The sequence below is a fragment of the Sabethes cyaneus genome, chromosome 3 (assembly GCF_943734655.1).
Source record: "Sabethes cyaneus chromosome 3, idSabCyanKW18_F2, whole genome shotgun sequence".
Classification (NCBI taxonomy): Eukaryota; Metazoa; Arthropoda; class Insecta; order Diptera; family Culicidae; genus Sabethes; species Sabethes cyaneus.
The window spans coordinates 40,340,191-40,355,178 of NC_071355.1; the positions used below are offsets into that span (position 1 = coordinate 40,340,191).

The 14,988-nt window shown below is 40.5% G+C and overlaps 1 protein-coding gene across 1 annotated transcript in view; it reads right to left on the minus strand.

The window, feature by feature from the left end:
• LOC128741359 (uncharacterized) overlaps positions 1–6,439 on the minus strand; it is a 74,462-nt gene extending 68,023 nt beyond the window's left edge. The window contains exon 1 of the mRNA XM_053837136.1: positions 6,034–6,439. Coding sequence (XP_053693111.1) covers positions 6,034–6,084 — 51 coding nt within the window. The 5' untranslated portion in view covers positions 6,085–6,439. The remainder of the gene's footprint in view (positions 1–6,033) is intronic.
• Between the last annotated feature and the right edge of the window lie 8,549 nt (positions 6,440–14,988).

Below are 14,988 nucleotides of genomic sequence, written 5' to 3' on the forward strand. Positions count from 1 at the left end.
CGACAAACTTCGTATTGCCACAAATTAAAACTGAGTTGTAGATAAATCGTGAATCTCGGATGACCTTAGTCACAACCTCGAGTTTTGCAAGTTTCTGGTCAGTTCATGGGTGTTTTAATATATAAATTTTTCTCACAGTAAAGTAGAAAACAACTCCCCCCATTGCTTAGCCTGATAAAATAAAGCAGATAGCATTTAAATATTCGCCATCATTACAAACCATTTTGCCTAATACCATTTTGCAGAATACCAATTCTCGGTTGACCATAACGCGGAATATAGAGTTTCGCAGAATACCATTTCGCGAAAAATCTAACGCGGGATGCACCATTTCACGGAAAATCTTTTCGTAGAAAGTACCATTTCGCAGGGGTGACCCAATTTAAGGAAAGTAATAGAAGTCAGCAGATCTAGGAAAATAAATAAACCTAGATAGAGGTGATCTCTACGGAAGGCTGCCCCCTGCAGTGGCCGGCGCTTCCGACGGCAGGTCGCCGGCAACACTCACGAGTCACGACCCTTTTAAAGGCAAGAGGGGTCATAGTTCCCCTCCTAAGCAGGGGAGGGGTCTCAATTCACCATAGAAAATAAATTGCCTACAAAAACATCCACATGCTAAATTTGGTTCCATTTGCTTGATTAGTTCTCGAGTTATGCAGAAATTTGTGTTTCATTTGTATGGGAGCCCCCCTCTTAGTGGGGGGAGGGTTCATCATAAGAACCTTCCCTGACCCCAAAAACCCCTGTATGCAAATTTTCACGCCGATTGGTTCAGTAGTTTTCGATTCTATAAGGAACATACGGGCAGACAGACAGAAATCCATTTTTATAGGTATAGATAAACATCATCACCGAAGATAACTGGATACACAAGCCGTAAGTCGTGGAAACGTTATTACGAAAGAACGACCTCCACTACAGGGACAAGCTGAAGAATCTCCGACACGATCGAAATTCGCACCCTCTGAGTGATGTTCGAGAGTACGTATGGAATCTAAGGAATCGGACAATGATCAGAGGTCCAATGATCAGAGTTTTTTTTAATTTACAGTTTTATATATTCAACAGCTTAACTTATTCGTGACTTCTGCGGGGTTGACATTCGAACCCGTGTTCTCGACAGGGAAAACGTGAGTGCTAACCACTGCACCGACATTGACCCCATTTAGCGGAGTTGAAGAGTTCTGTATCAAGTATGCAATGTATCAAGTAGTATTAATTCATTCGAATGTTGCAAATCTACTGAGAAGCAAACGATGTTTGCTCTTACGCGAAGGAGTATGAGAAGCTTAGCAGCCAACGCATATGCCACTGACGCAAAACAGCTACCTTTGCTGTATGCAGACATTCTGCTAGTTACACACTCGTAACGTCTTTCTGCAAAGCCCGCTCACGAGGCAATCAACTCGTGAGCAGATAGCTACCCATGAGAGAGCTAGTGGCACACTAGGATACAGATTTATCATTACTTTTTCTTTACTTTTTCATCTTACGCACGCGGGTGGATCTGCGAACCTTCACGAGTGATCGGTATCAGCTGCTCGGGTTGCAATGACGAGGGAGAGCAACGACCGTGGCTGTTTGCTAAATACACAAATACACAGTTCTAAGCCGCGCAAAAGGTGTCCAATAACTAGCAGCTGTTCATCTACAATCTCCTTCTAAGATAACTGGCAGCTCTGTAAGCGAGGTGGGAATGAGGGGGGGGGGGATGTAGCGCCCCTACTTTGCGCGTTCTCGCGAGTAGATACCGTCTGCACGACATGGTATAGTCATTTACGATCCGTTAATTTTTATCCGTTAAAACGTTTCTGTATTTACCAGTCAGTAGAACGGTTACGGTCGCTTCACGTTATTTATTATTTTTCACAATTGCAGAGCGGCAGTAAATGATTTTGTTTATGTAGGACACAAAAGCTACACAAAAACGATTAAAAATGACATCAAAATGAAACATGAATGACAAAAATCTATTTATATAATCTATTTATATAACAGGCTTATGTCTGTACCGAAAACCAGGTCTCTGACAGGATGTCATAAAAGGCTTATCGGTAATTAAAAATAGGTCGCTGACAGGACATCATGTATTCGTAGCAATGAGTTCTATCCTCAGTCACCTCACTAGTCGACTGCTGGTCTGCTCGATTGCTCAGCTGGTTGACTAGACTGCTCGACAGAACTGTTCGATTCGACTGCTCGACTCAACTGGTTGATTGGACAGATCCAGTTGACTGTTTGACTGAAAAGCTCGATTTAACTGCTCGAGTGGACTACTCGAATTCACTACTCGATTCGACTGCTTGACAAATTTACTTGACTTACTACCAGACCCGACTGCTCGACTTAACTGCACGATTGAACTGCTCGATTCAACTGTTCGATTCGACGCTTGACTCAACTGCTCGATTCAACTGCTTGATTCCACTGCTCGACTAGGCTACTCTACTCAACTGCTCGACTCGTCTGCTCGAATGAACTGCTTGACTCTCGACTCAACTGCTCAATCCGATTGCTCGACTAAATTACTGGATTTGATTGCTCGACTTACTTGATTCAACAGCTCGACTTAACTGTTTAATTCGACAGCTCGACCTAACTGCTCGATTCAACTGCTCGACTAGACTATTCGATTCAGCTGCTCGACTGGACTACTCGACTTAACTGCTGGATTAAACTGCTCGACTCGACTGCTTGATTAAACTGCTCGACTCGACTGCTCAATATAACTACCCAACTCGACTGCTCGACTGAACCGCTCGGCTGGACTGCCTGACTGAACAGCTTGATTTAACTGCTCGACTAGACTACTCGATTTGACTGCTCGACTCGACTGCTTGTCTTTTGTTTGAATCGACAACTCGACTTAACTGCTCGATTCAATTGCTCGACTGGACTACTCGACTCAACTGCTCGACTAGACTACTCGACTCGACTGCTCGACCCAGCCGCTCAACTGGACTATTCGACTCAACTGCTTGAATAAACTGCTCGACTCAACTGCTTGACTCAACTACTCGACTCAGCTGCTCGACTCAACTGCTCGAATGAACTGCTTGACTCAACTGCTCGACTTAACCCCTTGACCCGACTGCTTGACTAAATCACTCGATTCGACTGCTCGACTCAAGTACTCGACTAGAATACTCGATTCAATTGCTCGACTGGACTACTCGACTTAACTGCTCGATTGAATTGCTCGACTGGACTGCTCGATTTAACTCCTCCACTTGACTGCTCGACTCGACTGCTTGACTCAACTGCTCGACCGGACTACTTGACTGAACAGCTTGATTTAACTGCTCGACTTGACTGTTTGACTCGACTGCTCGACGCAACTGCTTGACTCGATTGCTTGATTCGACTGCTCGACCCGCCTGCTCAACTCGATTGCTTGGCGCGATATCATATGGTCGGTGTTAAATTCACCGGACCAAGAGCAAAATTTTGAAAAATTAGTTTAAGGGGACATAAATGACCAAAAATTTTGAAAAAATCATAATTTTTTTATTTCAGATTTTGATTCTGCAGTCTTTTCTGCTTATTTTCAAAACTAAATTTGTAATGATCCGACCACGGGAAGTGGCCGATAAACGATCATACCTATAATCATTCCAGTGCGGCGTGGAACAACTTCGGCGGAATAAAACGCCGCTCCTGGAAAACCACGATTTTCAAACTTTATGTACCTTTTTCTCAGAAACTACAAAACGTATTGGAACAAACTTTTTTTGTTTTGTTGGTAGTAGCTTGGCAAAGACTTTTATAACTTTATAACTTTAATGATAGCAAATGATCAAGAATTTTCTAAGCAACATTTTACTCTAATCAGACTACATAAATGTTGCAAACAGCCAGAAGTTTTTATTCAGTTAAATAAGGTCATTGCAAATTATTTCCCCCCGCCTTTTTGTCCCCCCGCCCTTCAAAATTGGCTCTAAAAATCGGGGGGCAAATTTTTTTTTGTTAAACTTGAGTAAAATTTTTTTGTATAAAATCAATTTAAAATCCAATACGACCATAAAAACTATTTGTTTCAGTTTCCGGCTATGACTCTTTTATGTACAACATCGTAGAGCTATATTCTGCAATATAAGAACTCAAAGGACTAATACAAAGATTAAACATCTTGGCAAATACTAGCCAATGAAATGTACCCGCAGTTTTCTTAATTCTGAACAGACATTTATATTTTCCGGATCGTAATATTCGGGCTCAACTATTAAGATATAAAAAAAATCAAGCATGCTTTATAAATGATTCCTAAATTCCACACAATAAAAAAAAGATACAAAAATAATAAAAAAATTTTCAAAATATCACGAACGAGTTACAAAAATTAATCAAAAGGCGACAGAAACTACACTAATAATTCGAAAATAGTACAAAAATATTATTAAATTGTTAATATATTAATATGTGTGCATCAAATAAGTGCAAGAACTATGCAAAATGAGTTAAAAATGATATAAAAATGGCACGGATGACATAATTATTGAAAAATGGATCAAAATACCACAAAAATTACTAAATTGCCATAATTGATAAAAATGATGCAAAAATAATGCCAAAAGAGCATCAAATAGACACGAAAATGACTCAAAATAAATCTAAAATTCACTTAAAGGATGTAAAATACATTAATAGTCTTTACAATTTTTCACCCTAATTAGTCAGTTAATCCGTCGATGTTGGTTTTTTTGCCAATTTTAAAATGACCTTGATTCAACTTTGCTTCGTTACAGACGTTACGTTAAGTATTTTCCAACATCCAACAATTGGTACTGTATTGATACAAACATATTTAGATAAATAGTTTAAGAAGTAAAAGTGTATGGCGATATTGAGATGCTTAAAAAATCATAGTCAAAAGTACTTGAGAACTTTTTATCAAACACGAACACCGGTGCAAATCAATATACTAAAGCGTAGTAAACATATTCAAAAATGTTACCGTTCCAATTGATGTTGAGAAATACTAAACAGTATCACAAAAAGTAGTTTTTTTCAATCGATGTAGTAGAAACAAGGATGGAAAATCAGTGATTTTCATCAAATCTGTAAGTTATCGCCACACCCACAGAACATGATCTGTATAGTTCATGCCAAATCATGACAGTAAATCTTTAGCTTTAATCATAACCGATTTTTTTCATCCTTGAGTAAAAACGGTAGAAGAAAATAATAAAACAGAGGTGTTGATAGTATCCAAACCGAACGGGACAAGACGTGAAGGGGAAAAAGCGAAAAATTAGGTAAAGGAAGGTAATTGAAGCAATACTTAAGAAGTTCCTGTAAAGTAGTGGATTGTAAAAAACTACCGTTACCTATAAAAAATTAATTTTATGCCTGACTTCATTGAAGGTCAACGAGGATCATTAAAGGAGTTGAGGCCTAAGAAAATTTTTAATAATCCGATACAAAAAGCAAGTTAAAACATAGTTTAGATAATCTTGACATAAGTAAAACAAAATAAATACACAAATTAATTTATTTTATGTCTGAAAAGCGACAGTAACTGTTGTAAAAAACTGCAAAATAAAAAACCAATTATCATTACCATTAACCGGAAACCATTACCACAAGATGTCATGCATCGTGATGCAGGAATTTGAATCAACATTCCGACAAATCGAAACAGCTGTTTTCGATATAAAAATAATTGAAAATATCGCCGAGTACAGCGCGAGCTTTCGATAATAAAATCATTAAATGGCTGCTTGCAGGCACACATTACGCGCAGCGTTTTACTGCCAATAGCCATTTCATCTGAGGAACGGCATTTTACGACTTATGGCACTGATTATTTAGATCGCAAAACAGTCCAGCCCAGAAATATAATTAAATCCGAGAGGTAACATGATTTTGTGACCAAGCTGTTATAAAAGCTTACCGCCCGGAATGGCCCGGAGACTAAATCACTGTCATCTCACTTCCAGCCCGCTAACCAGACGTGCAAAATGCGAAAAACTCCCCCCCCCACCATTTGAGAGGTGAGCTGTTTGCAAAAGTGGATGATTGATTGATACCTACGTGCGTGTATACTGATTTGATGGCTGGCTGGTTTCCCCATCTTCGTGCCATAGTTTATTACCTATACCTCGTCGTCCACATGGTTCAAACGCATGGACAGCGTGGATGGCGCTTGCCTGTCCGATCGACTGGCCGGGGCCACCTTTTGCGCCTTTTGCAGAGCATTTAGGTAGCGTGTAAAGATAGCAGTATAGTGACTGGGGTAATTAATTAATGAACAACGATAAACACGGGTATTAACAGAGGTGGGCAAATCCAGATCGAACGGCGATTTGGATTTCACCGACCGACCGACGGAACAGGTGATGACCGCGCGCACGTGCTCAGAGCGGCATATGTTAAGCTATGGGGCGACAGCCGCTGAACGAACGAAAAAAAAAATCGCCCGGCAAAGCCAAAGGAGAACTGACCGCGGACTGACTCTATCTAACAGTCTATTAGCTTTATATGGGTGCAATTTTACACGCTTTCATCCTTATCGGGATTGCGATCACGTCTCGGGTCGAGCAAAGGCAGGCAGGAGGGTTTGTTTAACTAATTATGCAAATATGACTGGAATTACTGGAATTTTGCCAGGCTCGGTCTAGACATGTGCCCTACCCCCGTGTCGGCCGGCACGTTTTTTTTGTCTTATGTGTGGATTTTTGTTTGGTCCACAACTAGCATGATATGTGAAATGTTTGTTTAAAAACAATGTCAAAGCGTTGCCGCGATAAAATGATTGTTATTAATTTTGTGCTTTGTCATGTGTTTCTTTATTTCTATAAGATTGACCATGTATGACCAATTCCACAGCTGAGGCACGATCGGCTAGAGACTGTTCTACAATGCGGTCTAGCAGTGTAGAATCTAGTCGACTAACTCAAAGCAGCACAGTAGTTCAACCAGCTGGTAAATCTGGTTCTGTTATAGGAACTGGAGGAGAAGCTCCCGGGTTCAATGGGACACGACTGGACAGTTTCAAGAACCGGCATCATCACTCGGCATACATTCGGCGGATTCACGTCCGGGTTGAACACGGATTATCTGAATCAATGTTTCCAGATTGCTTGGTGTTAGCGGCAAACCACGAGTTAGATGGGTTGAGTCAAATTCTCAATATGTATGGCTCGATATCTCCGGCAAATGTTGCAATTCCGCCTAAACGTCTTGTTCTAGGACGAAAAGTTTGAACTCCCGGGATCTGGTGAATCGCTTCCCTCATTTGTGTGGCCTCCCACTCGAAGACTATGAGTCAATCGAACCCAAGTCACCTATTGTCAAGATAACCTCAGACTATACGTTCTTCTGAAGCTGCGCGCCTCTGAAGGGGCACCGTGACATTCCATCCGCGCCAAATACCGATTAGGTTGGAGTACCTCTGGGTACGTTCCAAACCACTTGAATCAGTCTGCGATCGTCGGTTTCCACATAAGGATAGTCCGATCCTGATCGTGAACTAAGTTAACAACTTGGTGACTGCTTCACCCTAGAAGATTCAGAGTTGTCGAACCACGCCATCGGTCCCTTAACGAGAAAAGCGCAATACAGTTGCTCAGGAAACTTCTCGACGAAGAATACAGTACGAAACCGGTCTACTATGAAAAGGGACAACCCGAAACTTTCCTGACAGCTATCCAGGGGCTTCAACGGGAGCCAGAGTGCTGCCAAGGTGGGTGACGTGTCTTTCAACTCAATTCTCAAGGGGCCACATCTGCTGATGAATAAAGCCAAGTTGGTACAGTCCAGTTAGCTTCGAGGTACTACGCTGGTCTAACAAGCCAGTCGTCGTATGTTCGAATCTCGACTAAGCGGTGCTTGCAATATAGAGTTAGTAGAACTATTGTATACTAGCTCGTAATTGTCCTGTATTCTAACAACCGGTTGCAAATCCTGCCAACGAGAGGTTGCCAGGATCTTATTGCTTTCTTCCTAGTACACGGTAAAGTGTTGTTCCAGAAGGCTGGGCGACAGACGTAGAGTGGGAGCAATCAATACCGCACGACGTCAACGAACGCTGGTGACTTTGGGCAGATCCTATTCCGCCATTGGACCAAATCCACATTCCGAGATGCTATTACCACTCTTCGAATGGCTTCGCTCGTCTTTTGATTCACTTGTTCTTGTATGCCAACAAAACCGCCTTCCGCTAGAAAACCGGTAGTGGTATCAATGCGGAACTTGTCTGAGAGAAGACCAAGGTTACACCGCTGAAGACGTTCTCGATTCCTCGACTTGGGCAGAAAGGCCTTGGACATCCATTTGATAAAGAGCTTTCAGAAGCATCACACGTATACGATTAATCAGCACTACTGTTGAAGCACTACTTGCTGAATATCACCGTGAACAAGCCTAGCTCTATCTACACAAAATATGAGGGATGAGATGGATATCCTGCGCAGTAGTTGAAGAAAGTTGAACGCGTCTGTGTTCTGGCACTTAACGAAAGCGATCCGCCTTGCCATGCTTGGTTACCTGAAAGCAAAGACACATTCCAGCGTTACGGGACATATTTAGCAACCATTTTTAATGTGCGAATTGGCTCCTGTTCCACTAAATTTTTAGCAATTAGCTTGCTAATTGGATGACAAAAGGGAACCTTGTTTGGCAGTTGTATGCCAGAGATTTGGTGATGTAGGAGCTGATTTACGAAGTGGGGAAGGAGTCCCGTAACGCTGGAATGCGTCCAAGCAAGCCAAGGAAGTTCAAGATGCAAAACGCTGCCTGTTTCCAAGGTACCAATTACGAGTCGAAGGCTCAAAGACGCCACAAACAAAGCACTCTTTGAACACTCTACCTCATCTGGAGACGCCATGTGGAAATTTATCCCATCAGGGACGCCGCACATGGGAGGCCCATGAGAAATGCCCGTCTGACCGGTAAAGGAGACGATTAGAGCAATCTTGAATTATCCAGGTAAACCGGATGATAAAACGTTAGAGACCAAGACTTCCAGACTTCTGGAAGTGAAGAGACTCCAGCCCACTTACCTCTAGAGTCTGCGGATCAGGAGTTCTGGCTGGGTCCAGAAGAGTTGAACGAAGTTCCTACCAAAAAAACAGCTGGACATCCGTTGAACACATCGGAGTGACTGGAAATTAGCCAGGTACATCGTCGATATTTTTTGGAGTAGATGGCTTACGGAATACCTACTCGTAATAACGCAGAGATGCAAATGGTTTTCAGGATGAGAAAGATCTGGTGGAATGTGATTTGGAACTCGTGGTTGACGGAATGACGAGTAACCGGTGGTTATGGGGACGAACCGAACTAGAATCGAACGAATTATCGACTGACAGTGCAAAATTCGCTTTGTCATAAATGTTTCGCTAAATTTGTTATTCTATACGTACAATCAAGGATGGAAAAGATACTAACATTGTAGCGCCGTAACTACAAAAGATACAGCAAAACTTTATTCAGCAAAATTGTAGATAATAACCTGTTCTACAAATATCCCATATGTAACTTTGTCATATTTGACCCCGTTAAGACGGTACTGTCAAATGAAGCAAAATTGAGTCAAGGTGATCGAACCATCCCTGTCCACAGTTAATAAATATGTATTTACTAGCTGATGGCCCGACCTTACTCGGGGCCCCTTTGCCTCTCAGTTACTTGTACATCTGTTATTGTAACGAAAATTTCATAATGCAAGCAACAAACCCCTATTTTTCATTTGAATGTCTACTCCCTTTGTCAGTTGCCCTCCCTTTGTCAGTTGCCACCCCCCACCCACTTGTAAATCTATATAAATATCTTTCTATAAATCGACAAAAAACCTTTTTACGTTTTTAAACCTCCTCTTTTTCAATAGCCATCCTATTCCTCCTTTCGGAAATCCAGCAACTTGTACAACTGCTAGCGCTTCAAATGCAAGAGGAACGCATCCTTTTACCCATTTAAACCTTTCGCTCCCCTTTTAAGAGGCCATCTCCCTCTTTTGTCAACCCCCTTGCGCTGATTGTTTTATGCTAGAATACATGTGTTTGTCAAACGACGTTTAATGAAGTACAGTTAACAATTTCCGGAACTATGGCGAAACATACATTCATATTCACGTTCCTCGTCCCCCTACTTGCCGGTTCTTTCCCAGTCAGCTTTCTCTGCTGTCATGTAGCTAGTTATGCATTGATTTGCTCTATGAAAACGCCTATAATGGTAACGAAAAAAAAGTCTTTAAACAATATATTCCTCTTCTGTGGAACCCTCCACTTTCCTCAAAATCACCAGCACATCTGGAATTGGTTTAAAAGCAAGAGAAACCCCAACCCGCTTTACTTAACCCTTTGTTAGGGCTCCGCCCTTTCGGCAACCTCCCAGTTCTGAATCCCTTGTGACAAGGAACATGTTTGCCAAGTTTGATAAAGAACTGTCCAGACATTTCGGAGTTATGGTCTCGCCCCCTGTTAGTACCTCCCCCCTTTTGTCAACCCCCCAGTGCTGATTCCCTTATATCAAGGAACATGTGTGCCAAGTTTGGTGGAGAACGGTCAAGGCGTTCTGGAGTTATGGTGGAACATACAAACATACAAACATACTCACGCTACCTTTGTCACAATCTCGAGTTTTGCAAGTTTCTGAGGAGTTCATGGGTGGTGGCACAGGGGTGAGGGGTCTAAAACCATTATACAAAAAATTCCTGCCTCCAAAACCCTCCACATGCCAAATTTGGTTTCATTTGGTTGATTAGTTCTCTAGTTATGAGGAAATTTATATTTCATTTGTATGGGAGCGTCCCGTCTTATAGCGGGGAGGGGTTATATTTCCCCTCCTAAAGAGGGGAGGGGTCTCAATGCACCATAGAAAGAAAAATTGTCTCCCAAAACCCCCACATGCCAAATTTGGTTCCACTTGCTTGATTAGTTCTCTGGTTATGAGGAAATTTTTATTTCATTTGTATGGGAGCTCCTCCTCCTAAGAAGGGGAGGGGTCCTAATTCATCATAGGAAAAAATTTTGCCTCCAAAAACCCCCAAATGCCAATTTTGGTTCCGTTTGATTGATTAGTTCTCGAGTTATGAGGAAATTTGTATTTCATTTTTATAAGAGCTCCCTCTCCTAAAGTGGGGAGGGGTCTTAATTCCCCATAGAAAAAATTCTTGCCTCCAAAAACCTTCACATGCCAAATTTGGTTTTATTTGCTTGATTAGTTCTCGAGTTATGCAGAAATTTGAATTTCATTTGTATGGGAGCCCCCCTCTTAGTGGGGGGAGAGGTCTCTAACCATCATAAGAACATCATTCAGTAGTTTTCGATTCTATAAGGAACATACGGGCAGACAGACGGAAATCCATTTTTATAGGTATAGATTTGTATGGGATCCCCCCTTTTTAGTGGGGGAGGAGTCTCTAACCATCAGAAGAACCATCCCCGGCCCCGAAACCCCCTACATGCAAATTTTCACGCCGATCAGTTCAGTAGTTTTCGATTTTATAAGGAACATACGGGCAGACAGACAGAAATTTGTTATGGCAGCCCCCGTTTTAGTGGGGCGAGGGGTCTCTAACCAATATAAGAACCTTCCCCGGTTCCGAAAACCCTGTTGCGTGCGCAAATAGTTCAAGCTAAATTCTATTGCTATTGTTAATTTTCTTATCAGTATATTGGCCCCGGCTCACTTATATAAGAGGCGCAGCCTCAAAGCTCGACACAGTCGAAATTACAATTTGCTACCGATAAGTCCACTATGATGGAATAAATAGTTATAGTCGAGACGCATTGTTCCTCATCACACCGAAAAGCCAAGCAGCAGCAGCTGGTGTCACCAGCCTGGTGAAGAGTAAAAAAGAAACAGTCTTTTTCAAGACTAGAAGAATTGGGTTGAATTTCTCATACAGTCCACAACCTGCAGTCAGTTTGGTTTTTCTGACTATCGAGGAGAGTGTCCAGGCGCGGACAAACCCCTACTTGTAAATTTTCGCGGCGATCGGTTTAGTAGTTTTCGGTTCTATAAGGAACATACGGGCACGCTATGTTTGAAGAATGCGATTATGCAACTTTGATGTACATAAAATTTTCTTTCACAACGTGTTAGTCCAGGTCTTCGCGATTCAGAATATGCTAATTTTAAAAAAATCCATCGGGGAAAAATTGAAAAAAGTCAATTTGAATATTTTCGCTATAATCAACTGGGTACAGGTGTACGAACCTAGTAATTCCATGATAAAAAGTGCTGCGATTTTGTTCAAACTTTGAGGATTTGTTCTTTTTATGAAAATTTTAGACCTGTAGTTTTTGTTTGAAGCTTAGGGTACATGCTCTTGGGATAGGGTGTGTGGAGCACTTAGGGTAGTGCTAAAAATCATCATCTGTGTCATGACACCTTCTCTTAAATAGTTAACTTTTGAATCGCTCAACCGATTACAACAATTTTGATAGTAGTCGAAAGGTACATTAATGAGTATCTAATAAAAATGTTGCATTGTAATCTATATTAGCTTTTATGAATAATATTGGTCTGAAACCCAAACCATCCAAACCATGGCATAATTACAAAAACCTACAACAATAAGATCCCTGCTTTTATATTTTTTAAAAGCTTTAAATTTTGTATAAAACTTGTCAAAAATCTAGACACGTTTATTTGTTTGATTGTTTTGGAGATACAGTTTGGTAAGTGGTTTCGCCTATATCCGATAGATCTAACCCGATTGATCAGACTTTGACTGTCCAAAACCCAAATTTCTTCTGCAATGTTTCTATTCAAACGATTGAATAGACACATACCGAAATCAGACAATAAAATATAGAATGAGTATCAATTGGGAGTTAAAACGAGACCACTACGGGCAAGAGGTCTTTACATATTGAAATTTTTATGCTTGGTTAACTGGAAATGACTAAAAGCTAAGAATTACACTTTTAACAACTGGACCTCTCGCTCACCAAACAGTGGACCTCAATGGAGTGGAAACAGTGAACCTCTTGCTCATCAGTTTTCAAAAAAGTTGATTTTAGCGAATGCTGACATCTTCGTAATGTAAAATATCCTAAATTTGTTATGAAAGAAATAACAAACAGTATAGTTTTATAAAGAAGAAAGATAGTGCTTTCAAATTAAGTGGAAATAATGTTAGCGGCCATCTTAGATCTTAGATAAAATCGATTGATGTAGCAAAAAGTCAATGTTTCACTCAAGGTTAGTCAAGAGAGGTTTTCTGATGTTCAAGTTTGTTTTTCACCCCCTCTGGGTTACCCTTGACGATCACCGAAATTTTCAAAGCGGAAACTATTGAATGTATAAACAACGTCGATGGTTGCTAACCAATTGTTCCGCGCACTTCTGTTCTACAAACTGTGAAAACTAGATCACCTATTTTAACTCACCTTGGTTTCACTTAATTTGAAGGCCTCATCCTTTCTTTTTACAAAGTTCTGTGTCGTTTGTTATTTGTTTATATAGCAAATTTAGGGAATATCACACGATAAAAATGTTGAAGTTCGCCAAAAATCAACTCTTTTTAATACTGTTTGGCCACTTGGCTAACGAGGAGTTTTCGAGTTATTTCAAGTGAAATTCTCCATATTTAACAATTTTTATTCAATCAAGCACGAAAATTTAAATATTTAAAAATTGTGTTACGTGTTCAAAAGAAGGTGTCATGACTATGATGCTGATTTTTTGGACCATCCCAAATCAAGCGGGGGCACCCTAAGCACCAAATTAAAAACACGTGTCTAAAATGTTCATGAAAAGAACAAATCTACAAAGTTTGAACAAAATCGGAGCACTTTTTATCATGGAATTACTAAGTGCGTACACCTGTATCAACCGGGTACAACTAAAACATAGACTCAAATCAAATAGACTTCTTTCAATTTTTTCCCGATGGATTTTTTTAAAATTAGCATATTCTGAATCGTGAAGACGTGTACTAACACGTTGTGAAAGAAAATTTTATGTACATCAAAGTTGCATAATCGCACCCTTCAGACATAGCGTGACGGGTAGACAGACAGAAATTCATTTTTATAGGTATAGATGGTTGGATCTGTCCTCTTGAAAGAGACCACTCCCACTTTTGTTTGTTTTCAGCCATTTGCTCATCTATTTTCGTTTCCGAAATACCCATAATGCAAGAAATAAAGCTATTTTCCTGATTTGGACGTTTTCGCCTCTTGGTCAGCTCCATCCTTTTTGTTCCATAACCTGTTACAGATATGATACTTTCTTTATTTATTTCTTCTAGTTAAGGAAAACCATAAAAAATAAACTCCGGAAATCTCTAGAGTAAGAGAGAAATAAAGCCTTCTCCTTATTTTGACTTTATTTTTTACCTTATTTTTCCTTATTTCAGACTATCACCCTCACTTGTGCAACTGTTACCGAACCGAATATTTGCGTACTGCAAGACAAATAATGTCCTTTTCCTTATTTCTATTTTTCACCTCACCTTGTCCTATTGTTAGGGACTATCTTTCATTTTGTCAACTCCGCTGTGCTAAATGCTAAATGCAAAGGGGTGATATGGCTGTCAAATTCCATACATGGCCTATGTCTCACTCATTGGTTTGGGTACTTTTGCTGCTGCTACCTACTTACTGATTGGTTTACCTTGAAATAACTGGAACTAAGCAGAAAGTAGTTAAATACAGCCATTTAGCTATAATTTAACTATTGATAGATGTTTTTTCGATATTTAACCGAATAGGAATCGGTTACTCCAGAATTGTCGCCACCTTGCATGCATGTTTAGTACCGCATAATTTTGTCATTTTTATTCCCCTGGCTGAATGGCTCATGTCCAGGGATGGAAAATCAGTGATGTTGATCAAATTTTTGAGTTATCGCCACACGCACAGGTCATGGTCCGTACAGTACATGACAAACAGTGAATCTTTAGTATTGATCACAAGATTTTCTTCTGTAAACAGTAGTCTCAGCACTCAGCAGTCGATCATAGTGTTACATCTTACCTAGTTGTAAGAAAAATTTGTACTCATGTTGTTTGTATGAGGTTTATCATAATCTGTA